We start from the raw sequence: 27,978 nt of genomic DNA, 5'->3' as shown, positions 1-27,978 counted from the left end.
GTTTATCTAAATGTGGTATCTCTATGGCACAAATGTAACTTATTTATATCAATCAGCAGCCAATGTGACATACAAAGTTGAAGTGTAGTTTTTTTTTTTTAATATGAAACGAAATATCTTTGACATTATTAGGTAAATAATAAGATAAAAGACGGAGATGATTAGGTTTTGTATGTAATTTCAACAAACCCTACAGTGTGTGAACAGCCTGCAAAAGCTGCGTATGATCGACATGGTTTGCACGAAGTCACCATCTAGTGGTTACAAGGATTCAGAGCATGCTCACCTTCAAACCTTTCTCAGAATCAATGCACACGTGTACTCAGATAAAGGGAATAACATCATATAAAAAGTAGCAATGTTTATAAATTCAGGTTTATTAAATTGAGATGAATTATCTGAGGTCAAGTTATAGCTTTTACACAAACAGCAACTCACTTTATTGCCAAGAGCTAGATGAGAAAATGTATACCACTCTCATATCTGTGGAGTAAATATCAAGTTACAGCAACCTTAGCTTAGCATAAAGACTAGAAACAGAGGGAAATTGCTAGCATGGCTCTGCTCAGTCATAACAAAAAATGCACTTCTAATATGAATGTGTGGTATGTTTTTGATTTGGACTGGATGAAAACCTAAGTGTAAAAATATCATGTAAAGATGTTTGTTTTGTTTTTTTATTGAGGGAACTGGGCTAGCTGTCTCCCGCTTTTTTGAACGCTAAAACAACGGTCTCGCAAGCTCAATTTATTAAACATACACAAATGAGAGAGGTAGGTTATCAATCACTTTACTATTAGCTAAACATAAAGGTGAATATTATTGTTTCCGAGAAAGAATCACCATTTTTCTTGATCAAAGACACGTTAATGTAAGGTCATCGTGCAACAATGCATCAGCAATTTTCTTAGTTTATTAGGAACAATATTTTAAATACATGATTTTTTTTCTATTGTAAGATATAACAGTGTATTTGTGTCTGCAAAATCAGTTGGATTGAGAGCACTGCTCGTAAAAAACACTGACAACAGTTTTGAATCTGTCCTTCAGATACATTTCGAGTGTTTCCAGTGGCATTTTTCTCACATCATACCCTCTGAACTGTTTCTTAGTCTGCTGGCTTACTGGCACAATCTCCTCTGTGCTGTTGCAGTCGTTGCGACCAATGGCAGCATACGTGGGGAAAGCATCCTTCAGTACTTTTGGTAGACTGTTGTTGTAGTTTGGGCAGCAGTAGGCGGACCAAATATACTCAGGCACGGCTACACGATGATTCCTGAGCCAGGGCTCGTCGCTCTGGTAAGGGATGATGCCAGTCACTATGTAGGTGTCTCCGAGACAGTAGGTGCCTAAGGTTTTGTTGACATTCTGCTCCAGGGCTTCCCATGGTCCATCATTAGAGCCTGCCATTTGAGGAACAACATTAGTCAGGGTGAAGGTAGAGGCGCGGTCCTTATAGCTCTTGTGGTGGAGGCTGGGGTTCAAGTGTCCACGAGAATAGGTGGAGTTAATGTAGTCCAACTCCACTCCCTGGCTTTCCACCACGTTCTGATCCAGATGACCCAGAGGGAAGGAGAGCATGTTGCCATCAGCTCCTGGGTAGGCTAACTGTTCATGGGGGTCAGAAGAGAAAAGTGAGGAACATTGCACGTAGACCATATGATAAACTGTCATTTATTTATAGGAAGACTGAGTGAAGCTGCTTTTAGAACAGTGGACATCACTAAAGCAACAACAAGACTTAGCTAGCTAGAAACGTAGCCTAGCTTGAATTGTCGCTTAAACAAACAAATGCATTTCACCAGCAAAACAGTACTTTTTCTATGGTAAATGTGCTTATTTTCTGCGCCGCTCAATGCATTTAAGATTAAAACAATTATAATCTTGCTTTGTTCTTATAAACATATCAGTGTCTCACCTCCCAACAATTTCAAACTTGACCCAAAAAAGCCAAGCAAATCAGTGGCAAGAGGCAAGCTTTTCTAATATACTACTTGCAAAAGTGTCAGTCATGCTAACAGCTTCCTGTACTCAGCACTAGTTTATTTTTACCATGGGGAGTTAATAGACCGACAGTGCAAACATGAACCAGTTCCCTTTTACTCGGGCTCATTTCCTCGTTCGTTTTGTAATTTACTTAAAAATAATGTTTTTATTGTGTGTGAAGTATGATTAACTGGAACGCAACAGGACACCAAACAAGTCAAATGTGTTTGTTCGTTTTTAGTCTTCTATTTTTCTTGAGTAGCCTACCTACTTTTTTTTTCGATAATAATGTCATGTTTCAGTGCAATACTGTATCATAGAACTAAAGACAGAAGTTGTGACATTTTGAAAAATGAATAATACTGATAAACCAGTAGGCCTACAATTATATAAAGTCTGACTGTTTAACACTTTACTGCAAATATTAAGTATTTTTATATATATATATAGGCCTATATATATATATAATATATACAATAATATACAATATACATACAATATATAACAAAAACAAATAGGTAATATATATATATATATATGCATATATATATATTACCTATTTGTTTTTGTTATATATTGTAGTACAATGTGCACATTTAAACTTCTCAATATTTTTTATAAACATCTCTCTTATTTTATTTTTAGTCTAATTCCCATCCAGCGATAGTAAAAGTAGTTGAATTAATAATAATATTTGTTGAGTCTTAATAGAAAGACAAATAGCCCAACTTTAAAATAAATATTTTATAGAATCATAATAACTTTTTTATGATATCATGATTGGCACAATTTTAGACTTACCTGTGGCTCATACTTCCAGAATGTGTGGGGTCTCTTTCCTTCTGGTGTGGCATACAAATAGGCCGAGAACCATGGAGTGCGGCGTGGCCGACTGTACAGCGTGGCAAAGCGGTACTGGTTTTGATACCGTTGGCAGATCGGGGTCCCCACCAGACCTTTAGGAGGCCAGGACCTATAGAAGCTCTCAAGGCATGGAGCAAAGTCTCCAACATCGGCTGCACACATGCTCCAGAATCCAGTGAAGGCCAGAATGAACACAGCCAGAGCGAAGTGATGTGCCATTTTAATAAAGACCAGTTGGTAGTGAAATCCAGCAGTCAAATGTCCAGATATGATTCATGCCTTCATACAGTGTCTGTGTGATAAAGTGAGGCTTGAACTTACTGATAGCTGTTCTCCTTTTCAATAAGACATGACCTTTTGGTGAAAGCAGAAGCAGTTTCAACATTAGTTTCAGTCATCCATTGTTTGCAAGGACAAATCAACCTCAAACACTCCAGCAGTAATCAAATGCAGCCTCACTTACTTTAAACTACAATAAATTATTACACATTCCCTGTTAAAAACATATTAAATACTTACTACTTTGCAGGAAAGTAACATTATTGCATACTTAATCTGACGCTGAAAATTGTCCCCAACCATTGCACTGTTTCCTCCTGATTGAATCAACAGTAGCGAGTTACCATACAGAAGAGGGAAGTCACAAAGTAAAGATAAACACATGGTTGGTTTCACTCTCTTTTAAATACAGGAATAAGACAGCCTTGATACTTTATTTTAGCAGAAATGTAACCAACATACAGGTCCTGATTTTTTTTTGTATTCCTTGACATACCAAATTTGGAACACTTTTTTTAAAGATGGTTTCACTAGCAGGAACCACGCCACAACAATGTGATGTTTGTACGTTTATTGAAGTAACATGTGAATGATATGAGGGGGGTGAAGGGATGATCTGGGAGGACGAGCTATGGTCCGTGCAGTGGGAAACTCAGAGTGGGGGTTCCGTCTCCGGCATGATCTGCGTGGGCTGATTACGGGCCCCCCAGACGATACCTGGAATTAAGGTTAGTATACACAGTATATAAACATGCACCGTTTAAATAGAAATGGTGACGGGCAGAGGATGTTGGGATGAAGGGATGGAGGGATGAGGGATGTAGGGATGAGGGATGAAGGGATGTAGGGAGGGGTGAAGGGATGAGGGATGGAGGGATGTAGGGATGAGGGATGTTGAGGGGAGGGAGGGAAGAAGGAATGGATGGATGTATTGCTCGGTGTGAGTCGGAAGGGAAACTGTATGGGTAGAAAGGGAGAGGGAGGGTGGGTTGAAAGGATCGAGACGAGCAGTGGCCGGAAGTTTTGCCGGATATAAATAGGGGTGGCCGTGGTTCGAGGTGGAGTTTTAGGCGTGGCCATGCTCCTGAACCTATGTTAACATGTTAACCTCATTGAAAAAGATGATTATTAACTGAACAGGAGTGAATCCAACTGCTCTGTATTAGTGCTGGGGGGAAACGATTATCTTGAAAACGATTAATCGGGCGATTATTTGATCGATTAGTCGACTAATCTAACGATTATTTTTCTGTTGTTCAATTCATAAAAAACGTAATGTAAAAAAAACGTAATGTAAAAAAAAATGTTTTTACGATACTGTGTCTCAGGGGATCTTAATATTTAAGAACCTATTAATGTGTTATACCAGATTAACGGAAATAATCTCAGCTAACTGACGATACAAACCATTTTATACCAAAACAAAACACAAGTCTCATAAGAAGCATCTAAATAACCCCTGAGCGAAAAATGCTAACGGACATTGGCACAGAACTCAAGATAAAAGTACCCTTATTACTTATCGTAGCTGCACATACAATATATCGGATTAAAGCTGAGACTCCACAAATTATGTAGGTACATAGTATCATCACTGAGTGATCCGGACTCGCGACAGGGGAAGCAAATACAGTCATCACAACACGTACCTTCACAGAGCTTCTCGGGAGATCGTCTCACCACCGTAATCTGATCAAAAGACGTGTTCAATGGCAATAAAATGAGAAAAAACGCGGCTGAATCGGTTAATCCATAGGTTTTTAACGTCTATGTATAAAAAAATGATTGAATTTATAATCCATAATTCCATTTTATGTAAAAATGTAAATGCAAAAAAAGCTAATGGTAGCCACCACAGCTAGCTGCTGCTTCTGCTAGGCTATGCAGCAGTCTCAGTGAGATATAAATATATAAATATCTTTGCGTTTTGGACTAACTTTAAAATATTCCCATGCTTTTGAAGACCTAGGGCGAGATGTTTTCGTTTGGGGGCTTCGTGCGCAATCCTGTGAGGAGGAGGTGGTAGCCGTTTCAGTCTCCATTGTGTTTGAAGTGCGATTGCGAACTGCTTGTTGCTTTGGGTGACCCACGTGTGTGTAGCGACGCGTCGACGCGGAAATATGTCGTCGACGATATTTTGAAGTCGACGCGTCGACGTCGTCGACGCGTCGCTACAGCACTACTCTGTATACCCAGGCACTCTCATACTCTTTCACAATGTGTAGGCCTACTGATTGGTGTAATATTTGTGGGACTTTTGTTGTTACTTTATGTTTCATTTTGAGTTTCTTCCTGGTTGGTATGTGTATCTTTTAGGAACTTTTGTTTTTTTCATTTCATTTCAAACCTTTATTTAACGAGATTGGTCCCATTGAGATCATAGATCTCTTTTTCAAGGGAGACCTGCATCATATAGGTTCCACATGAAACATAAAACAATAAAGGACATCATACATTATATTTACAGGATACATTTACATAGTTATAGACATTTACAAGTGGCCATAGTATCAACAAGCATTTCATTTAGCCTAGCTTTAAAAACATGCAGAGGAATGAGATTGCTCAGTTTCAATTCTTGCTGAAGACTGTTCCAAGCAAGTGGAGCTGCGCACATAAAAGCTGTCTTACCTAAGACAGTTCATGCTCTTGGTACATCTAACAATACTACATCATGGGATCTCAGACAGTAGCTGCTTGCAACTCTCTGTGTTATCAGAGAGCAGATATAATACGGGAGTTTGCCCAACAAAGCTTTATAAATAAACGTGTACCAATGACTGAGCCTCTTACAGTAAGTGATGGCAAACCTGCCTTGGCATATAGGGTACAGTGATGAGGAAGTGCTTTACAATTTGTGACAAATCTCAGTGCGCTGTGATAGGCGGCATCTAACTTGTTCAGGCAATAGGCAGGTGCATTCATATACAACAAATCACCATAATCCAGCACAGGTAAAAAGGTCACAGAGACTAGCCTTTTCCTGGCCTCAAGCAAGAAACAGGACTTGTTTCTGAAAAAGAAACCTAGCCTAACCCTCAGCTTTTTAAGCAGGTTATTGACATGAAGTTTAAAAGCAAGACAATCATCAAGCCAGATACCCAGGTATTTATAACTGGTAACCACTTCAAGTACTTGTCCTTGCATAGTAACAATATCCAAAACAGGCTCTGGTGTCTTTTTAGCTTTTGAAAATAGCATTACCTTAGTTTTATCAACATTTAAAAGAAGCTTAAGTTCAGCAAGCTGAGTCTGAATAATGTTAAAAACAGCCTGTAATTTCACACCAGCCTCCTTAATGGAGGGACCTGCACAGTACATCACGGTATCGTCCGCATATGTAAAGTAGCTTCATTCACATTTTCACCTAAACTGTTGATATATATGGAGAATAAAAGTGGACCTAAAACAGAACCTATCTTTGTAGATAAAGGCCAGGGTTATTTAGGGTTATCCATGATAAAACTTGATATGGTGCTAATGTGTTTACAGCTCATGTGCTGCTCCCACAGGAAAACACAAAAAAAACCTACATTTATTTAATTAAGTCAACATAATAAATATAAAGCACTCAAGGATGTTGGGTCCATTTAAAATGAGCTCATTGTGTAGGTCACAGCAGGTCACCAAAAGACTGTTTTGATAAAGTATTGTCTTACTTTCCCTTGAGTCTGTATGCAGGCCAGAGAAAGAGGGTGGGCTTTGTAGGAAAACTTTGCCTTTCCTCCCCTCCAAAATACTCACATCCTGAAGTCCATGTGTTGCTCCCCCCTCCCCCAACACCCTCTTCTCTTTATGTAACACATTAATCGGGTTTGGAGTTTGGATTCTTTTCCATCCAGACGCTGGCCTTTGCTTATCCGGAGGAAAACATTTCTACACTATTTCAGGGATTAAAGGTAAGTTTTAACACTTTTTCTCTATCTACAAAACATTTAAAGAATGCCTTGACTGAAAAGAAGATACTTACTTCACACTGCTGAGAATAACTTGTGCAGGATTGGGGTTGATCTGCAGGAGAAAGTGCACAATGTTAGGTTGCCCTTTTAACTTTCTCAACAATAGACATGCAGAAAGAAAACTAGACACATTAGGGCATGTTTTCTTCTGAATGTTATGAATAGAGAGTGTTTCTGCCTTGTAGTAAGTCCCAGCTGAGTGCAGAGGATGAGATTAGAGACCATAGTAGCAGCAGGCTTTAGTTAGCCTTAGTTCATTCCTCTGGACTTTGAACATTTCAGGGTGTTCTTTTAGTACAGGCTGTGGCTATACAAACAGTCATTTATTTCTGGTTTCACCTTAAAATACTAGGCACGTGTATACAATTTGCCTTTTTATATGTGAGACTGGCAATAGGCAAATGTAGAAAATCCACAATTGTATAGATTTGAACTTGTTAATCAATAGTTGCTTGACTGTATTGTAACGCCAATGTTTACTAGAATATAAAACCCTCTGCAGAACATAGTTGACTCAGTGCAGTAGAGGGATGTCAGTGTTTGTTGTGATTTCCACCTGATTGAATTAGTGGGACATGCTTCAATAGAGATGATAAACACATCAAGTGTGACACCTTATATGTCCTTTAAGTATGGAACAATGTCAACCTTTATCAGTTGCTGGGGGAAAAGTAGCAAATGATAAACAACATACTAGAACACATTTTGGGCATTCATTACATTACATTGCATTTAGCCAGTGGCGAACCGTGTCTATCACAACTGGACCTTCTGTAGACACACCCCCCACCGCCGCCGCCGCCCCCCCCCAGACCCAGAACAAGATCTGATTGGTTGCTTTCTTTTCTAACACAAAACCACTGATATGCGTAGTGCATGGTCCGAGAAGGACAAACAAATCAACGTAACACTGTAATATTACAGATCAACAACACAGATACGATTCTCATTTATTCATTTTATATACATTTTATTACATTTTATTTATATAATTAAATCGATTTTTTGTTTGTTTTATCTGAGTGTTCCAGGGTATTCTCTGAATACCTTGAAGGCCCTGACGGTTCGCCACTGCATTTAGCTGACGCTTTTATCCAAAGCGACTTACAATAAGTACATTCGACCAGGAAGACACAACCTTGAAGAAAACAGAATCATATAAGTACATCAGGTTTCATAGAGCCAAACATTTCAAGTGCTACTCAACTAGCTTTAGATAAGCCAGTCCTTTATTAGTATATAAGTGCTCTGTTAGCAGTTCTTTGTTAGTAATTCTATCGCTCAAAGTGGAGTCGAAAGAGATGAGTTTTCAGTCTGCGCCGGAAGATGTGTAGGCTATCTGCTGTCCTGATTTCAATGGGGAGCTCATTCCACCATTTTGGAGCCAGGATAGCAAACCCACGTGTTTTTGCTGATGGGAACTTGGGTCCCCCTCGCAGCGAGGGTGCAGTGAGTCGTTTGATTGATGCAGAGCGGAGTGCACGTGCTGGGGCGTACAGTTTAACCATGTCCTGGATGTAGGAAGGGCCAGATCCATTCGCAGCATGGTACGCAAGTACCAGTGTCTTGAAGAGGATTCTAGTAGTTACCGGAAGCCAGTGAAGTGAGCGGAGGAGCGGCGTGGTGTGGAAAAATGTTGGAAGGTTGAAGACCAAACGAGCCGCTGCATTCTGGATGAGCTGCAGAGGTCGGATGGCACATGCGGGTAGACCAGCCAGGAGGGAGTTGCAGTAGTCTAGGCGTGAGATGGCGAGAGCCTGGACCAGAACCTGCGTTGTTTTCTGCGTGTATCTGCAGCAGCGGGTTGTAGCAGCTATGTTTGCAGTGAAGGACAGGTTGTTATCTAGGATCACACCCAGATTCCTTGCAGTCTGAGTCGGGGAAACAACAGAGGTGCCGATGTTGATTGTTAGGTCAAGAGTGGGACAATCTTTTCCCGGAAGGAAAAGCAGTTCAGTCTTGTCAAGGTTGAGCTTGAGGTGGTGAGCAGACATCCACTGAGAGATGTCAGCTAGACAAGCAGAGATGCGAGCGACGACCTGGGTCTCTGAGCGGGGAAAGGACAGAATTAATTGGGTGTCATCAGCGTAGCAGTGGTATGAAAAACCATGCGGGCTAATGACTGATCCGAGCGAGTTTATGTACAAGGAGAAGAGGAGGGGACCAAGAACAGAGCCCTGAGGGACCCCTGTAGTTAATTGACAAGGGTCGGACTCGGACCCTCTCCAAGTTACCCTTTAGGTACGGTCTTTGAGGTATGAGGTGAGGAGGGAAAGTGCAGAGCCTGAAACTTCAAGTTTTTCGAGAGTGCGAAGGAGGATCTGATGGTTCACCGTGTCGAATGCAGCAGACAGGTCCAACAGGATGATGACAGAGGAGAGGGATGCTGCTTTGGCAGTGTGCAGTTCCTCAGAGACAGCAAGGAGAGCAGTGTCTGTGGAGTGATTAATTTACTAGAAGTTACAAAATTGGAAGACATTAGTAGTAGTTTGTAAGAGAGGCATTTGAAAAGGACTTGGAAACAATCAAATACACCACAACTAAGTTAATGGCTATCAACAATAAAACACATTTTTCACATAAACACATTTTAACTCACCCATTCGCCATTCCACATCCGACAATGATGTAAGAAACATTTCATAAAAGTATTATACACAAATATTGAATGTTTCTTCTTTCCTTTAGGGTTGATCCATGGGGAGCGTCCCAGGTGTTTCCCTTCTGCTTCTGGTGGTGAGTCTGTCCCTCCTGTCCAGCCCCAGCGTCCATGGAGGAAAGATTCTGGTGTTCCCGGTGGACGGCAGCCACTGGGTCAACATGAAACTCCTGATCCAGGGCCTCCATGCCAGAGGCCATGAGATCACTGTTGTCCGAACAGCCTCGAGCTGGTACGTCAAAGAAGACTCTCCTCATTACAGCTCCATTACTGTCACCTTACCAGAAGCCATTGACATAGAGCAGCAGGACTTCTTTGTAACCTTCCTGTTCAAGATGCTAACAATTCAAAAAGAGGGGGCATCTCTAATCACCTTTGTGAAGTTCTACTGGGAAATGCTTGGTGCACTGTCGAACATTCACAAACAGGCCAGCCAGTTGACGGTAGAAATGTTTGAGAACAAAACTCTAATGCAGAGTATTCGTGACACTCAATTTGACGTGGTTCTCATCGACCCGGGTTTGCCTGCTGGAGTTCTGGTGGCTCATGAATTGAAGCTGCCAACAGTTTTTAATGTGAGATGGATCACGAGTGGAGAAGGCCATTTTGTGGTGGCACCATCTCCAACATCCTATGTTCCAACTTCAGGAAATGCCATATCGGATAAGATGAACTTTGGAGAAAGGCTCAAGAACACATTCTATTATGTTTTCAACACATGCATTGACAAATTAATAGTGTGCCCTCACTATGATAGACTGGTAGAAAGGTACTTCGGTCCAGATGTGAACTTCTATCACCTTCTACAAGGAGCAGACATCTGGCTCATGAGGGTGGACTTTGTCTTTGAATTCCCCAGACCCACCATGCCAAACATCGCCTACATTGGTGGTTTTCAGTGTCAGCCTGCTAAACCTTTACCAACAGAGCTGGAAGAGTTTGTTCAAAGTTCAGGAGAGCACGGATTCATCCTGATGTCTCTTGGTACGCTGGTTCAAGGCTTACCTGTAGAGATCACTTCTGAAATTGCTGCTGCCTTTGCCCAACTTCCTCAAAAGGTCATATGGAGGCATGCTGGTGAGCCCCCTAGCAATTTGGGGAACAACACCCTTCTGATTAAATGGCTGCCCCAGAACGACCTCTTGGGTCATCCAAAGATTAAAGCCTTTGTGGCTCATGGTGGCACCAACGGGATCTACGAGTCCATCTACAATGGAGTGCCAATCGTAGGCATCCCCCTTCTGTTTGACCAGTTTGAGAACTGTTTGAGAATGGAGGCGCGAGGAGCCGCCAAGGTGTTGGATGCCACCAAACTGACTCGTCAGAACTTTTTGGAAGTGATACAAGAGGTTATACACAATCCCTCCTACAGAAATAACATGAAGCGTCTGTCGGCTCTCCATCGGGATAAACCGATGCATCCTCTGGAAACGGGCCTTTTCTGGATTGAGTTTGTTATGAGGAATAAAGGAGCTTCACATTTACGCACTGAGTCTTATAAGATGCCCTGGTATGCCTATTATTCCGTAGATGTGATATGCCTTTTGATTACAGTCTTGTTGACGTTGACTGTCATTGTAGTGGGATCAATACGATTCCTTTGCTGTCGACTATGCAGGAGAAGAAAAACCAAACAGGAATAGTTACTCAAATTGTATAGACTACTCAAATGGTTAGCCATGGGACAATTTTGGTTTTGAGTGAAATGTTTTGTCAAGAGGCGTGTTCCAAAATGTTTTGTTAATCCCTAGACTTTTCCTGCAGCACCATCAGCAGGTCAGAGTGTCATTTTTATAGATAGATTGTCCCAAATGTTGTACAGACATTCATCCTAATGTCTGCAGTGATTGACCGATTGAGTGATTTGCATTTAGCGCCACCATGAGGTAAATAAATATCGCATTGATTTTCATGACATTATGATGAAATGTATTAAACCTTTGTGATCCCATAACGTTTTATCCAGAGTGATTAACCCTATACTTTGTGTCATGACCAAATACCTGCATAGCTAACAACATTAACTAATGACAGAAATGTAAGCTCAGGAAACTTTATATTGCATACATCAAATGGTGAATATATGCGTGTACCTACTTCCAACAAAAAAGTCAGTTTTTAATGTTGCACTATATAATATAACTTGTGTATTGTATTGTACAGATTTGAAATTTGACAAAAGGAAAACAAATAAACAAAAAAGGCACTTATGCTTTTTTGAAGGATCAATATTTCAAAATGAATGCTGCAACTTTATAATGTTTATTATTAGTTAAGAATGATAATAGCCTGTTAAACAAATTAACATACTAAAATCTGAAATAAAAAAAGAACAAATACAAACTATTCTTTGTAGATACTGTCTTTATTTCCTGCAATATAGCACTGTACAACTGGATTCTGGATACCGATTGTTTTATTTTTGAAAGACAACATATTCTACCACCTATCAGAGTATGCATAGCAGAATGTACGTTCAATAGATATAGTATTGTTATTAGTTCATATAAACATTTTAAGTATGAAATTAGAAAACAAAAGTGTTCTTGGATTTTTAAACGTTCTTTTCACAGATCCATCTATAAGGTGTCTTACAGGAACCATCCATCCAGGAGTGCAGTTTGTCTTCACTGATGTCCATGTGTCCACAGTTTTCTCCCAGAGGGTCTTCCAGCTTCCAGTCATCAGGCTCAGTCTCCAGTCCCTCTCTGCTCAGCCAGTACCTGCAGGAGGAGACATGTTACAATCCTCACACTGTCTTATTTAAAACTATTACAGTCAGTTACAACACCAAATGGCTTACATTCTCCTGCTAGTCAATCGATGCTGATCCAACTCATTCAAATAGCAGGAAACAGGAAATGAAGCCTAATTACCAGTGCTTGTCAAGTCATCAACTAACATATTTTGTTTATTTACTAATGTATTTTTTTCAGTAATAGTTTAAACTGTTATTGTTGTTGCAATGCACTGAATGACGTAGAAATACAACTAAATACTTTAATAGTGGAAAATAATAATGTCCTGTTTTTAGAAGATATTGGATGGACAGTGAATAAATAAATAAATATAGAATCGCAGTAGTTAACAATCAAAACTGTTTTAAAAAATGTAAATAGAGAGAAATGTGTTCTTGAGCTGGACAGTTACAGACCTTGATTTAAAAGAAAATGTCACTGTTATTACTTATAGGCGGAAGCAAGCACCGTTTAGGGCCAATTCTGGTGTGAAAAACAAAATCAAAAGAAGCATTTCTGCCAGAGGTGCTACCCCAGTGTCCCTTTGCTCTGACTTACTGCTCATCTGAAGTAACCAGGCTGCCATCCACCCATCTCCACACCCCTTCCTCCTCTGCGTCTGTCAGACCCATCCACAGTCGGCTGCTGCTCGGCTCCAGAGACTTGCTGCTTTCCGAAACAAAACTCTAAAAAGGGGGGAAAAATGAGTTAATTTACAATATCTGAAAAATTATCCTGCTGTTGTCACATGCATGGCTGTATCCACCATTGAGGTCACCGAGGTCCGGACCTCGGTAATTTTTCTCGAGCTGTGTATATAACAACACTTGTGAAATAACTGCACTAAACGGGGTTCTTTGTAGTACTTCCATTTACTGACAATGGGGGCGCTGCATAACTACGTAGCCTCGATTAAAGCAAACAGAAGAAGACGACATGTATCAACCATAGACTGTATATATAAATGGACGTAGGGTCCGTGACGTCACCAAGGGGCAAACTGGGGAATAGCCGGGACGCCAATACGGAAGTGCCACACACTGCAGTTCATATATTGGCCGATAGGCGATGGCTGCAGAAAGGAGCAATTTCCATAGACCCCCATGTTAAAATGCCCAATTTTACAGCAGAAAAAAACATTTTTCTACCCCTGGCTCCATACATTTTTATTATCGATATAGTTAGATTCCACCTTCATGATTATGGATCTGTGAGTGAATTGTTTTCTAACATGACCCTTTTATTTATATTAGGTCTTAATGATTTTGCATAAATTAGGGCGTGGTCACATTGAGTGACGGCTCTGTCAAGTGACTGCTGCTGCTAGCTTCTTGTCTCTCTGCTAGCTGCTCCGTGAAGCTACAGGGACTCTGCCTGCTCAGCTCATCCAGGAAACACAACTTGAAGCCGGCCGTGGTTGTTTGTTCTTCATGCTTATCAGTGGCGAACCGTGACTTTTATACCTAGACCCTCTGATCCCCCTTCCCTCGAGAAAAAAAAGAAGATATATTACGTCACAGCGTATACTTCAGCGGAATATCAAAACCGCGGCCTGGGGTGCAAAACGCATCAATGACAGCGACCCTCTACCACAGAAAACAACACCATTTATATAAACACCTATCATGACAGGGCACCCACAGCCAAGTAACAATTACAAATGAATTAAGTCGGCACGGCGGCCCACATTGAAAATGACTTAGGCCTACCTTTGATGATCAAATCACTTAAACACAAAGTCCATCCTCCTGTCATTTTGGATGAAGCACTTGCGGGTCATTCAGCTGATCCTTTGCCACTCCAGTTTATCATTGTAACTCAATCTTGAAAATGACTCGGTTAATAATTTCGCAACGATATCATCACTATCACTGAAGTGAGCCATCATGAACGAATGTATGCTAATTATATATCGATCATAAATCTATCGATCATAAATCTATCGTTTAGATTTATGATTCGAAAATAATAAAAGTAGGGTAGACATGTGGATATTATCCGGCTGAACAAAACTTGCATTTATCTAACAGGTTGGTTTTCCACAGACCTTATTTCGAGCTATTTTCCAAAACCCTATGGAAAAATTCCATTGCTTTCTGTCGAGGGAATCCAAGCGCAGCTTACTTCCGGGTTTTAGGACGCGTCACTGCACCACTTGCATAGACCTCACAGCGGGCGGAACTTGTCATAAAGTCCGCGAAAATAAAGCCTGCCCATTTAGAGGGAAGATATGATTGGTCAATTGTACTGTCATTTGACATTACTCTCTCGTTGAGTTACTATAGCTATATTATAGCTATATATAGCTATATATATATATATATAGCTATATTCACTCTGTGAATGTAGAGAGGGACCAACAAGCTCTCCCGTCTTCACATAACTCGCAGAGACGGCATTTAACCCTTCACATTCCAACAGAAACTGAACAGGCAGATTCGAAGGATTTATTTCTTTGGAAATATTATTTTAAATACAATTAAATCAAGTTATTTTGGTAAAACTAATGAAAAATGTAACAACAAAAAAATATTAAAAAAACGTTTTCAATGTTTTCAAATATTATTTTTTAGAATATTTTAGGCCCTCACAGAGGGCCTAGAGGGCCCTGACGGCTCGCCACTGATGCTTATATATCGGACTATTGTGACTCGCTCTGTGGTTAAAACAGACGGTGCAAGAATGCGGTTTTGCGGTAAGTGAAATTCGAGTGCTTTATTTATGTGTTAATGATTTTAATCAGCTACGTAATGAATGTTAAGGCTTGGGTTAGCGTGTAGCGCAGGGGTACTCAAATACAAATCTTAAAGGTCCAAAATAAATGTTTCAATAAGACAAAGGTCCGTTTATCACGGTCATTCAAACTTTTAAACAATTACAACAAGATTCTTAACACGAGGTTGCAAAAACAAAAATAATCTGTATGCAGCAGTTTTCATTGTTATTGTGTCTGTGCTTGACCCCTCAGAGTCGCAGTGTAAGAGCTGCAGTTATGAATAAAGGCAGCTGCACCCTCTTTCATTCAGCATTCCCATTATTGCTTTATAAATGTATTCCCCCTTGTGTGTCCACTGAGGTTCGTCAGGCCCAACACATCTTCAACAAACTCCCCCTTTGCCTCATCATAAAAACTCAAAAACACCAGCAACTGAGCATTGTCAGTGGTGTCAGTGGACTCACCCACAGCTAAGGAAATGCACTGTGCATTTTTTATTCCATCACAAAGCTGATGAATCAAATCACCAGCCAGTATTTATGTTCTTCTGGTTGCTGTGGAATCTGAGAGGGGATTTGCTTGTTTGACCTGTTATTTCCTCTTTTTGTTTGCCTTCAACATGGTCTCCATCACTTCAGTCATGCATTCTTTTATACTGCAGTTATTATCCAGTGGAAAGTCCTTACCTACTGGCCTAGTTCAATCAAAGTGGTTACTTTTTTTTGGCTGGGCAGTGTAGTTTTACACACCGTCTTATTTGACTTTCTCAGGACTTAAAACAGTTTTTTGGGGGCAGACCCCCTCAAAGAAAAAAATATATTTACACACGTAAGGTCATCATCTTAATAGTTGTGTATGCTCATCCGTGAGCAGAGCATCAAGTTGACATGTCTATTACAGCTGAATGCGGCGATTACCATTTTGTTCAGCAAAACGCCTCACAAACGTATTAAGATCAACAGCTTTAGTGCGTTTTGATTCAATGCTGAGTACAGCCAAACTGACAGTCTCTTCTCTGTCATTGTAGACCGCAAATACCTCATTCCTTCAGTGCTTGGGTCCGAATGCTTCTCGTTTTGCGCCGTCCAGTTCAAAATGAAATCGCCGCCAATCGTATGTCCACGCTCGCGCCAGGACCGGGGGAGGGGTTACATGACGTGCATCTTGTGCTGCATTCACTTGCACTCGGACATTAGAGACTTTCTCTCATAAATGTCCGATGAGCCACAACTTTTCTTTCAAAACAAAGCTGCCAACTGGGGTGGCAGCTGGGGTGGCAAGGCTTATTTTTAGGGTGTCAGTTGCCACCCCGGTAGGTGAAACTAGGCTACTAGCTACAGTACAGATGGAACTAGATGAGCTGTTAACTCTCGCTCTGAATTTATTTATTTAAAATTCTCGCTCTGACTTAGACAGGTTGAAAGAGACACACACATTTTTCCCACCCGCATTCCGCGAAGACCCGCCCTACTGTGCCTCTGATTCGCAGATTGTTTGGGGGAAAAAAACGCTGACTGGATGCTGAATGTGATTGGACCAAAGCGTTGACACACACAGGTGGAACACAGTGGAACAGTCAGACATGCAGAGCGCTGTTTGCAGTGGACATAGCGGATAATTTTGACTCGTTGCGAATGCGTTGTGGCGATGTCTCACATATAATACAGAGAGATAATACATATGAAAAGTATAATTTGCTCAGAGTCCGGAGACAGTGGTGGTTCGGTCCGGATCCGGACCGGAGTCCGTAGTTTGAGGATGCCTGGTGTAGCGAGTGGTAGCTACATCGGTGCTAACGATGCTAATCGTAGCCTCCAAGTTAAAATATACGGAAGAGGATTAGGGCCACACACACATTTTTTTTTGTTCTGTGAAAAAAGTCAGAATTCTGATTTTAATCTCAGAATTCTGACTTTAATCTCAGAATTCTGACTTTTTTCTCAGAATTCTAACTTTAATCTCAGAATTCTGACTTTTCTGACTTTTCTGACTTTTTCTCCCAAAAAAAACATTTTTTTTTTGTTTAGAGAAAAAAATCAGAATACTGAGATTAAAGTCAGAATTCTGAGAAAAAAGTCAGAATTATGAGATTAAAGTCAGAATTCTGAGAAAAAAGTCAGAATTCTGAGATTAAAGTCAGAATTCTGACTTTTTTCTCCCAAAAAAAACTTTTTTTTTTGTTCTGAGGAAAAAAATCAGAATTCTGAGATTAAAATCAGAATTCTGACTTTTTTCTCAGAACAAAAAAATAACATTTTTTTTTCAAATCCTCACAAAAAAAAATGTATGTGGCCCTAATCCTCTTCCGTAAAAACAATAGACCGTATATATAAAGGTTAAAACGAAATAGACGTTAAGTGGGATAATACTGTTGGCTTTTGTTTGAGGTTGATAAAATAAGGTCCTCCTTGTAACGTAGAGAGATATTTTATTAGCCTATGTAGGCAGGAACTGTATGCATCGCTAAGGTTAATTTAAATTGGCTATGCTCAAGTATGTAGACAAGCTAACGTCGAAGTAGTGTAGGTGAAATCAACCTCACAATAAGATGTGTATATTACAATTATTAATGTCATATTACAAGATAATTACTTAGATATTACAATATGGTTGGTTGAGCTGGAGCATTATTGAGCTTACACGTTAACGTCACAGTCATCTGAAGAACGAACCCAAACCTTGTTGTTTTTATTAATTTCATTACCAAATGGGTATCAAATAAACAGTAAGCATTGGTAACACAACTTCCAAAGTTACAGTAAAATAAAAAGGACCCTGACTCGGACAATACACAATCCAACATGTTCAACAGAAGAGAATCAGTTATATTGTTTGTACACATGGTACTTTACATATATATATATATATATATATGGGAAACTGGCCCATATCGGGATTCTGCTGTGCCTGTTAACTGTTTTGGACTATGAGAAGATCTCTAGTCATTCTGAGAAGTCTACTGGATTCAGGTCTGTTCTGCCTCCCGCAGTGGGCATCCCCTGCAAAGGTTCGGATGTGTTGCTCAAACAATTACCGGTTGCCTTGTCACAGTCAATCTGCTCGACAAAATATGTTTGTCTTTTTTCTTTTCCTGCGATGATGGTTCTTCAGGACTGCTTCTTAAGCTCAAATCACACTCTCGCAGACTTTTCCGGTGTTTCTAAATTAGATGACAATGTATGTGTGTCGTTTAAGAGGAAAAGATGCCTGGTTTTTTTGTTGTTATTACTGTCAGGAAATGTACAACCAAACCCTGGTCCGCCCAGTAGTAGTAGTCAGATCGCTACTCCTGCTGATTTTAAAGCTAGGTCTGGGTTGGGTTTCATCCACTTGAATGTGCGCAGTCTGTTAGGTAAACTAGATTTTGTCCGTATCTGGGCGAGCTCAACTGACGCTGACGTCATTGTTTTATCAGAAACATGGCTAAATAAATCTATTTTGGCCACTGACATTGCCTTAAATGGTTTTAATGTGTATCGTAACGACCGGCCTAATAAAGGTGGTGGCGTTGCCTTTTATGTTAAGAATAAGTTCAGTGTAGTGGTGCACGATAATTATCGGCCCGATAATTATCGGTCCGATATTAGGAATTATGACGTCATCCCGATAAACCCGATACAAGTATTAATAGCCCCGATAATATACAATACATTTTTTGGGTAAAAAAAGAAAAAATACTGCGGTGTGGGTGGATTGGGATGAGGGGCGCTTGTTTTTCACTCGGCTCCTTCCGTTTTGCCAGTACTGTGGTATTAGTGGTTTAGGAAGAGGGGAGTTTTTCACAAATCCAGCGCTCCCTAACTCATGCCTGGCTGTGACGTAAATGGTGTGCGGCCGTGAAGCCAGGACAGTAAACAAACATGTCGTCGGTAGTATGGGACTATTTCAAAGTTTCAGAGTTAGATAGTTCGCTTGCTATTTGTATTAACAAATGCAATGCAGAAGTTCCACGAGGAGGGAAAAAGGCAACGAGCTATAATACTTCCAACCTGATTAGTCAACTGAAACATCGCCATCGCTACGATGGTGTGTTAAAAGCGTACGAAGACGCCTGCACTGCTAAACACCGGGGCTTTTACCTATCGACGAGGCTTTTGAAAAAGGCAAGAAGTTTGCCAGAGACGACCCCAGGGTTAGTTTTGTTCATAGTAGTAATGCTCATGTCATTTGCTCACTACTAGTCTTTTTTTTACCACCAGGTGTGCAAAAACTACAGGTACATTTAATATATATATTATATTATTATCGGTTATCGGTATCGGTCTTGAGAAGAAGGAAGTTATCGGTATCGGTATCGGTTTCAAAAAACCAATATCGTGCATCCCTAGTTCAGTGTAACCACATTAGTTTCCAAATCGATCAGTAAGCAATTTGAATTTTTAGCCATAAATATAGAAGTGGCAAAGGGTCAACAGGTCATGGTAGTGAGTTGTTACAGACCCCCCTCAGCTGTCAAAGACTCCTTGTCTTTACTAGCAAATCTTTTATCACAACTAGACTACAAGGAAATAGTGCTACTTAGAGATTTTAACTGGGACTGGTTAACTGCAGTGTCAGAGGATTTTAAAAACCATTGTATCTCTTTAAATGTTTCTCAGATTGTGGACAGTCCTACTCGCCCTAACATTAAGTCCCCTAATAAATCCTCCCTAATTGATCTCATTTTAACTAATGTTCCCCATAAATATTCATCTGTGGGAGTATTTGCAAATGATCTGAGTGATCACTGTGTTGTAGCCACAATTAGGGACACTAAGGTCCAAAAGGTTAAACCTCGCATTATTAAGAGAGACAAAAAACATTTTGTGGAGCAGGGTTTTGTGCATGATCTGTTTGATTTTGATTGGGGTAAAATCGATCTGTGTGCTGATGTAGAAACCGCATGGTCTTATTTTTATCTTGGTTTTATGGAGATCATTGATAGACATGCACCCCTGCGTACATTTAGAGTAAAGGGACGAGACAATCCTTGGTTCTCTGCTGAACTGTCCAGTCTCCTTCATGAGAGAAACAAGGCCTGGGCAAAGGCTAGGAAATCAGGCTCAGAGGTAGAATGGCTGCGTTTTAGGCAGCTAAGGAATAGCTTCACATCGCAAATCAAAAGTGCTAAATCAAAGTACTATCTGTCAGTAACCACAAAGAATCAGAATAATCCTGGAAAATGTTGGAAAGCCATTAAATCGTTATCCACCGGCGATATCCGTAATGAGCTACCTCCGTGCATTACCACAGCATCTGGCACTATATCGGACAGGGCTACTATGCTAAATTGCTTTAATGAGCATTTTGTGTCCTGTGGTTCTCTATTTGATTCTGTCACTAACTCTGCTTCTGTGAACACTACAGTATGTGACTCTGAAAAACGTGTGTTGGAAAACCCTTTTAGTTTTACCCCTTTTACTGTGGATGTTGTTCGTGAAGCTTTAACCAAGTTAGATCCTAAGAAACCGGCTGGCCCGGACAACGTAGAACCTTTCTTTTTAAAGATAGCTGCAGATTTTATTGCTCCACCTCTCACTACTCTTTTTAACCTCTCCCTCAGCACTAACACAATTCCAAAATTGTGGAAGTCAGCGTATGTCCTGCCTTTGCTAAAAGGAGGGGAGGCCACCTTATTAAATAACTATAGGCCAATCTCTAAGTTGTCAGTTCTGGCTAAGGTTCTTGAACGCTTAGTGAGTGAACAGGTAAAGGTGTTTTTATGTACAAATGACATCCTGTCTAAACATCAGTCAGGCTTCAGAAAGCAACACAGCACCATCACTGCCACAATGAAAGTGGTGAATGATGTGGCGAGTATTTTAGATAATAAGCAGAGTTGTGCAGCTCTATTTATTGACCTTTCAAAAGCGTTTGACACCGTCGATCATCACATTTTAAAGCAGAGGCTAGCCAGTATAGGCATGTCCAGCCATGCAGTGGGGTGGTTTGTAAACTACCTCTCTGAAGGGTCCCAATGTGTTCATTTTGATGGGCTGTCTTCTGAGTGGTTGAACATTGCAAATGGTGTACCACAAGGTTCTGTTTTAGGTCCACTTTTATTCTCCATCTACATCAACAGTTTAGGTGAAAATGTGGATGAAGCTACTTTACATTTTTATGCGGATGATACCGTGATGTACTGTGCAGGTCCCTCCATTCAGGAGGCTGGTGTTAAATTACAGGCTGTTTTTAACATTATTCAGACTCAGCTCTCTGAACTAAAGCTTCTTTTAAATGTTGAGAAAACCAAGGTAATGCTCTTTTCTAAAGCTAAAAAGACACCAGAGCCTGTTTTAGATATTGTAACTACGCAAGGAATAAAACTTGAAGTGGTTACCTGTTACAAATACCTTGGTATCTGGCTTGATGATTGTCTCACTTTTAAACTTCATGTCAATAACCTGCTTAAAAAGCTGAGGGTTAGGCTAGGTTTCTTCTACAGGAACAAGTCCTGTTTCTCGCTTGAGGCCAGGAAAAGGCTAGTCACTGTGACCTTTTTACCTGTGCTGGACTATGGTGATCTGATTTATATGAATGCACCTGCCAATTGCCTGGTCAAGTTAGATGCTGCATATCACAGCGCACTGAGATTTGTGACAAACTGTAAAGCATTAACCCATCACTGTACCCTGTATGCAAGGGCTGGTTTGCTTTCACTAACTGTACGGAGGCTCAGTCACTGGTACATTTGTATATACAAAGCCATGTTAGGGAAACTTCCATCTTATATCTGCTCCCTGATCTCACGGAAAATTGTAAGTGGCTACTGCCTGAGATCGAATGCTGTGGTTTTATTAAATGTGCCAACTGCTAGGACTGTCTTAGGGAAGACAGCTTTTAGATGCGCAGCTCCTCTGTCTTGGAATAGTCTGTAAATTAAATGGAAACTGAACAATCTGGTGCCACTAAATGTTTTTAAAGCTCGGTTGGATGCTACTCAATCGGAAGCTATTGGTACCTGTTTATGTGGATAATTATGTAAATGATGCTGTATGATGTCCTTTTGTTGTTCTATTTATGTTTTTATGTTTCATGTGGAACTACTTGAGCAGGTCTCCCTTGAAAAAGAGATCAATGACTGGACCAGAGAGTGAGAGACAGAACTGGACTCCTCACAGCAGCGCCAATGTCAGCGCCCGGTCCAGTCTGTGAGTAGTTTGGACACTAGTGACTCGTATCCGGTGGGGTGACGCAGTACGGCCGTAGTTGATGAGGATGGCTTCATGTGCAGGTGGAGTCCCCGCCCAATTCCGTTCAAGAGCTAATCTCCAATCCTTTCGAAAGGAGAAGTTTGGGAGATAAACTGTTGCTTAAAGACCTTGGACCGGACCAACCCGATTTGTATATATCGCAGCAAGCTCGTGAAAAAGACAAAACGTATCAACGAGGCTTCTCACGTAGCTGGTACACCAGAAAGGCATGGCTAGCTGGATGCAAACAGGTAAATGCTGTCTTTTGTTTCCCATGCTTGCTCTTCAAACAGCCGGGGACAGATACGATCTGTTCAGAAACTAGACAAAAGTTAAACAAGTACAAACCACAGACTGTCTGTGTCATGGAGAATACAATCGCTGGTTTATTTATGTCTGTATAGGCCGTTGTTGTGAGTGTGGACGGTCGGAGCATATATAACGTTAGCTTAGCCAAGCTCCATTTAGAAAACACGCATTTTAAAAGGGTTTTTCGCCTGCCGTCTGTCTGCAGACTTGTCAAAGCGTTAATTCACGGTAAAATATGTTCATCTTGTTGTAGTTGTAGCCCCCTTGCCAGCGATTCTCTCTCTAGTTTAGCATACTCAGCCCGACTCAGCCTGGTTGTTCCTGGCCCTAGAACCACAATTTTATGGGGTCAGAAAAACTGTGAATTAGGACCCGCTAGCCGGTACTAGGCCAAGTGGAAACGTAACCAAAAACGGGCCCCGCTCGGTACGCTTAAAGCGAGCTCCGCGCTGCACTGGAAACGCGCCATTACATCACCAGAAGTCCTAATTTAAGGTTAATGTTTTACTCACTATATCAACAGCCCCACCAAAAATATTTTTCCACCAGCCGCCACTGGTCACAACAGGACTTAGAAAAGCTTGTCTATGCTTTTATTTTCAGTAGACTCGACTACTGCAATAGTGTATTCACAGGGCTGACAAAAAAATCCATCAGAAAACTGCAGCTGATCCAGAACGCTGCTGCACGTGTCCTCACTAACACTAAAAGAGTGGATCACATCAGTACGGTTCTGAAATCTCTACATTGGCTTCCAGTCAGTCAAATAATTGATTTTAAAGTACTATTGCTAGTTTTTAAATCATTACATGGTTTAGAACCAAAGTATATTGTTGAACTCCTGCATAATTACGAGCCATCAAGGTGCCTCAGGTCTTCTGGGACGGGTCTGCTATCGGCTCCGAGAGTAAAAACAAAACATGGAGAGGCAGCCTTTAGCTGTTATGCCCCGACAGTCTGGAACAAACTACCCAAAGCATGCACGTCCCCAGAAACACTTTAAATCGAGACTAAAAACATATCTCTTTGGCTGCTTTTAATTGAGATGCTCATATTCGAACTACAGTATGCTTTTTAAACATGTATTGTTTACCTGTGGTGTTTATTTGTATTATTTTATTATCTTTGCTTTGTAATGTCTGTTGTACAATTGTATAATGTGTTTTTAATGTATTTATTCCTAAAAAGTATTTTAATTGGTTTTGTAAAGCACTTTGAATTGTCGCGTACAGAAAAGTGCTATATAAATAAACTTGCCTTGCCTTGCCTTCTGCATGTCCAGATCATTAATAGTAACAATCAACTGATTCTTATGTATTACACTTTCAAAAATAATTTATGCTGCAGTCCACTGACATGGTTTGAAATCAATATATTATCCAATTTGTGACCCCCCACAGGACTTAAAAAGCACGTAACTAGATCATGAAAATCCCCAAAATCTCGGGGGGTATACCCCCGAAACCCCCCTAGCATGTTTGGACCTCGGTATTTAGGAAATCCTGGATACGGCCCTGGTCACATGTTCTTTTTGTACCTGTTCTGGTTCACTGTTAATGATGAGCAGGTCACCCGCCTGTGTCTGGCACCAGTCTCTGCTGGAACTCCAGGTGAGCCTGCGGGAGGAGATGTAGTAGCACTTGGTCTCAAACAGTCTCCAGCTCTCCTGACACTTTTTGCAAATTCGTTCTGTGGAAAAAAAGTAAAACTTATTATATTATGTATGTTTAGAAGCCTGATACTGTGTTCAAGTGAGTTTTATCAGTTGGGAACACATTATTTCCATAATTCTGACCGACAGACGGAAAAACAAACCAAGAAACACAAAAATAAAACTCATAAGTACCTTTTGTATCGTGATTTGCCACAGGGCAGTAGAGGTCTAGGGAGTGGAAAGCCTCATTTATTGAATGCATGTCCGCCATCATTCGCTCCATCTCGTCTTGCATTGCAGCTTCCTGCTTTTCTTTTATCAACACTGTGCTCAGGTTCTGGTTCAGGAGCTGCATGTTGTCTTTTGATGCCTTCTCACAGTCGTTGTTCATCAACGCTCCAATCTGCTCACTCAGATTCTTAACTTCCCTTTCAAAGTTGTTGTTTATTTCCAGAATTTCTTGAGTATTACCCTTTAATTGAGTGAGCTCTTCCCTCAGAAGGCTGTTCATCTGAAAGAGTCTGTGTCCCTCCTCCTCTTGCTGAGTGTTAGAGTCCATCAGAAGTGTGATAGTTTGAGACATGTTTAGTTTATTCCCCTTAAGATCAGATGTGTACTGCACCAACCGCAAGTGTTCTTCTGCTTGTTGTGAATTTGTGGAAGTTAGATTCACAATCTGCTCCTTAAAATGGCTGCTTTCCAAACTCAAAGCGATATTACCAGACATCAGATTAGCTGAAGTTCTGTTGAGGGATTTGGTTTGTTCGTGCAGCCAGGCGCTCTGCTCCTTCAGGAGTTCATTGTCTCTTCTCAGGTCCTTGTTTGCTGCTGTTAGGCTGAGATATGTGTCACTCATGTTCTGGTAGTCAAAAAGGAGGCTTTTCCATTTTGGCTTGCTGCCTGACTCATTGTTATCTGAAAGGTAAAGATAGAGAATCATTACAACTCAAAAGACTTCTACATATAACCTGCATGCGTACGCATTTGAAAGTGAATACTGCGCTGTTATCAGGGGAAAAGCTGTAAAAAGCCACTACTTTACATGTTCAGCAGGAGACAAAGGAGCTGATAAACATAGTGGCAAACACTTTTAGCAGCCAAAGAGACAGATATTTCCCTCAGAAGATGGTAACAGAGCTTAAAGATAGAGCATTTGGGACATATGTTGGTCAAGTGGACACAACAATGTGATTGATAATGTTGCTGTGTAACGGTAGGCTGTGAGAAATATGGGACTGTTAGCTAAGAATTAGCATTATGCTTGTAAACGTGTTTCTGCTGTCCCCATGTGGCCAATATTAGGTATTGCCGGTTTAAGCAATAACATAATAAAAGCTGTTTCCCTCTGCTTTTAGTCTTTAAATTAAGCTAGGCTCACAGGTCATGGATCCAGCTCTTTACTAATTTGAGAGCCATATCAGTAACTTGTACTTACGCAATACAGAGAGTGCTACACAGGTCACGAGGAGCAGCAAGCAGAGTGATGAGAGACCGACCACTGGACATAAGCGGTGACGTATCACTTTTGGTCTGGTACCCAAGCATGGTAAAGCTACAAAAAACAAAAACACGTGTTATTTAATGACAACCACATTTTCTAGAGGTATTTTTCTTAATCATTGCTGGAAAGTTCTATTATTTAGGTATTATGTTCAGTTTTTCTCTTTACACTCTTGATACATCTCCTTCTTATCAAGTCAATTGTGTATGCAATTATGCTTTTAATCATATTTTTTGTAAAAGCTTAAACAAACCTCTTAATAAAAACTACTTTCATTCCATAAAAACAACCTGTTTTTCAAAAACATTCCAAGTGCCAAAACAAAGAAAGTCCTGAATTGATCGAAACAGATAACTAATGGAATTATAAACACATTTAATCATTGTTTTTTTTTCTTCGCACAATATAGTTGTATGCAAATATGAAAACATTTACAAGTGTATTAATGAACTGAATTTTATAAATTATAATTTGTAGACTTTATTTTATTTAAATAAAAATGTGTTCTATAGTTGTTATATGAATGTTTATATCTGCTTAAAACTGCAATATAGTGTGTTATAAACCATTTATGAAATCAATATTAGCTCATGAATGGTAAATACTGTGTTGCCATTTATGAAATTGTTATATTACTTACATTTTTCCTGATCCTGCTTGGCTGAAGTCACTGAGATTGAGCCGGAGTTTGAATTATTGAACCATTGATGACCGACCATTTTACCTGAAGAGAGTGTTAGAGGAGCAGAGAAACAAGAACCCTCGTAAAGTCATGGATGAATTACATAGCATTTTAACTAAGTCATTGCAGAGTAGATAGATATCGATAATTGTTTTAAAGTTAGGTTGGGATCCCAGCAGGTGTGAGTGATAACTGCCCTGCTGGTTGTAAATCCCCCCACACACCCTCAGACAAACAGAGTGTGTATTCTGTGCAGACATTGAAAACACACCAAATACAAAAACATATTTTAACTTCTTCTTAACTTTGCCGGTAAAAGTGTTTCTGTGGTTTTCCTTTTATCATCATCAAAGAGTTTATAGTGTATATGTACACGGACAATTCAGACAGTTTGAGAGGAAATGTGCTGATTTATATGCGTATTCTTTTTTTAAATTTGAACTCCACTTACATTTTTCAAGGGCTTTTTACTCATTGTGTCTAAATGTTTTACTTATTAATCAACTACGACTTTAAAATACATTGGACATGTACATATTGTAATAATAATCCTATATAATAGAATGTATTGTGTAAAGCCTCATTATATAACATAGTAAGTAAGTAGAATTAGGCACGTGTCCTAGATTTGTTATTTTATAGAACTTGATATCCACTTTAACTGCTCTACATACATGTAAAAACTATAATATTTAACAGGGATCGCTACATGCATACATATTTGTAGTTTTCCATCTTAGAAAATAGGATGCATTGTCACAGATTTAAGGTGTTAAACACAAGAATAGGGTTACCATTCAAACTAACAGATATTGCCATAAAACTTCCCCATTCCATTACTTTTTTTTAGATTTTCCTTTACTGCTATGTTCAAATATGCAGGCTTTATCCAAAGCTTGCTTTTGCTTGATTTAAAAGAAATCTAAAGAAAGACACAACTTGACAACATTTGATGTGTATTGTGGATGTTTTCTCATCACTGGTAGACATAGAGAACATTGCCCAAACTCTTAACATTCACTCTACAAGATTACAAAATAAATCTTCTCCTTCAATACAATGATGCAAACCATGCTTTTTCTTATAATACAGTAGTGTGATTTTGCCACTCTTACCTAAATTGGCAAACTCAATACCCTTTACTGAGCATAGCACTCTGATATACACCTTTTTGCAGTTATAGGCTAACTGTAACAATATGTTTTCATTGTCATAAGGTATTGCTTTCATACTTAAACATACTTGAATACTTACTGTAAAAAAACACATACTTTCTCCACCAATGCATTTCCCACATGAAACATCCTGCTGCTTCTGACTCACCTCAGTTCGTTGATGCCTTGTCTCAGTCTGATGTCTATAACATGTGTCCTGGTTGATTCTCATCTCATTGAAGTAGCAGGAATCACTACGTTCACATTTATAGCTCCTCACCCCCCGCTGCTTTACTTCCAATAGG

The 27,978-nt window shown here is 40.1% G+C and overlaps 3 protein-coding genes across 6 annotated transcripts; 1 reads left to right on the top strand and 2 right to left on the bottom strand.

Annotated features, from left to right (window-relative positions):
* Positions 1–356: 356 nt before the first annotated feature.
* Positions 357–7,158, bottom strand: LOC117553543 (endonuclease domain-containing 1 protein-like). Of its 3 annotated transcripts, none has more exons than XM_034227537.1 (3): positions 7,100–7,158; positions 2,788–3,204; positions 357–1,608 (listed from the first exon to the last, which is right to left on the bottom strand). In XM_034227537.1, the coding sequence occupies exons 2-3, from the start codon at positions 3,067–3,069 to the stop codon at positions 988–990; spliced, it is 903 nt and encodes a 300-aa protein (XP_034083428.1). In that variant the 5' UTR covers positions 3,070–3,204; positions 7,100–7,158; the 3' UTR covers positions 357–987. The 3 variants fall into 3 exon arrangements, with proteins under 3 accessions (XP_034083428.1, XP_034083426.1, XP_034083427.1); XM_034227535.1 differs by lacking the exon at positions 7,100–7,158 and adding an exon at positions 3,370–3,565; XM_034227536.1 differs by lacking the exon at positions 7,100–7,158 and adding an exon at positions 3,401–3,469.
* Positions 6,831–12,093, top strand: LOC117553541 (UDP-glucuronosyltransferase 2C1-like). The gene is made up of 2 exons (XM_034227532.1): positions 6,831–7,028; positions 9,777–12,093. Exon 2 carries the CDS (start codon positions 9,786–9,788, stop codon positions 11,388–11,390), a length of 1,605 nt encoding a protein of 534 aa, XP_034083423.1. The 5' UTR covers positions 6,831–7,028; positions 9,777–9,785; the 3' UTR covers positions 11,391–12,093.
* LOC117553542 (CD209 antigen-like) lies at positions 12,092–27,975 on the bottom strand. Of its 2 annotated transcripts, none has more exons than XM_034227534.1 (7): positions 27,843–27,975; positions 26,478–26,561; positions 25,772–25,888; positions 24,529–25,251; positions 24,220–24,371; positions 13,044–13,171; positions 12,092–12,470 (listed from the first exon to the last, which is right to left on the bottom strand). In XM_034227534.1, exons 2-7 carry the CDS (start codon positions 26,554–26,556, stop codon positions 12,302–12,304), a joined length of 1,368 nt encoding a protein of 455 aa, XP_034083425.1. In that variant the 5' UTR covers positions 26,557–26,561; positions 27,843–27,975; the 3' UTR covers positions 12,092–12,301. The 2 variants fall into 2 exon arrangements, with proteins under 2 accessions (XP_034083425.1, XP_034083424.1); XM_034227533.1 differs by lacking the exon at positions 27,843–27,975 and adding an exon at positions 27,774–27,838.
* Positions 27,976–27,978: the final 3 nt, after the last annotated feature.

This window comes from Gymnodraco acuticeps, unplaced genomic scaffold (assembly GCF_902827175.1).
Source record: "Gymnodraco acuticeps unplaced genomic scaffold, fGymAcu1.1, whole genome shotgun sequence".
Lineage (NCBI taxonomy): Eukaryota > Metazoa > Chordata > Actinopteri > Perciformes > Bathydraconidae > Gymnodraco > Gymnodraco acuticeps.
The sequence above is the reverse complement of the archived record's forward strand: the minus strand, read 5'-3'. Positions and strand labels throughout refer to the sequence as shown.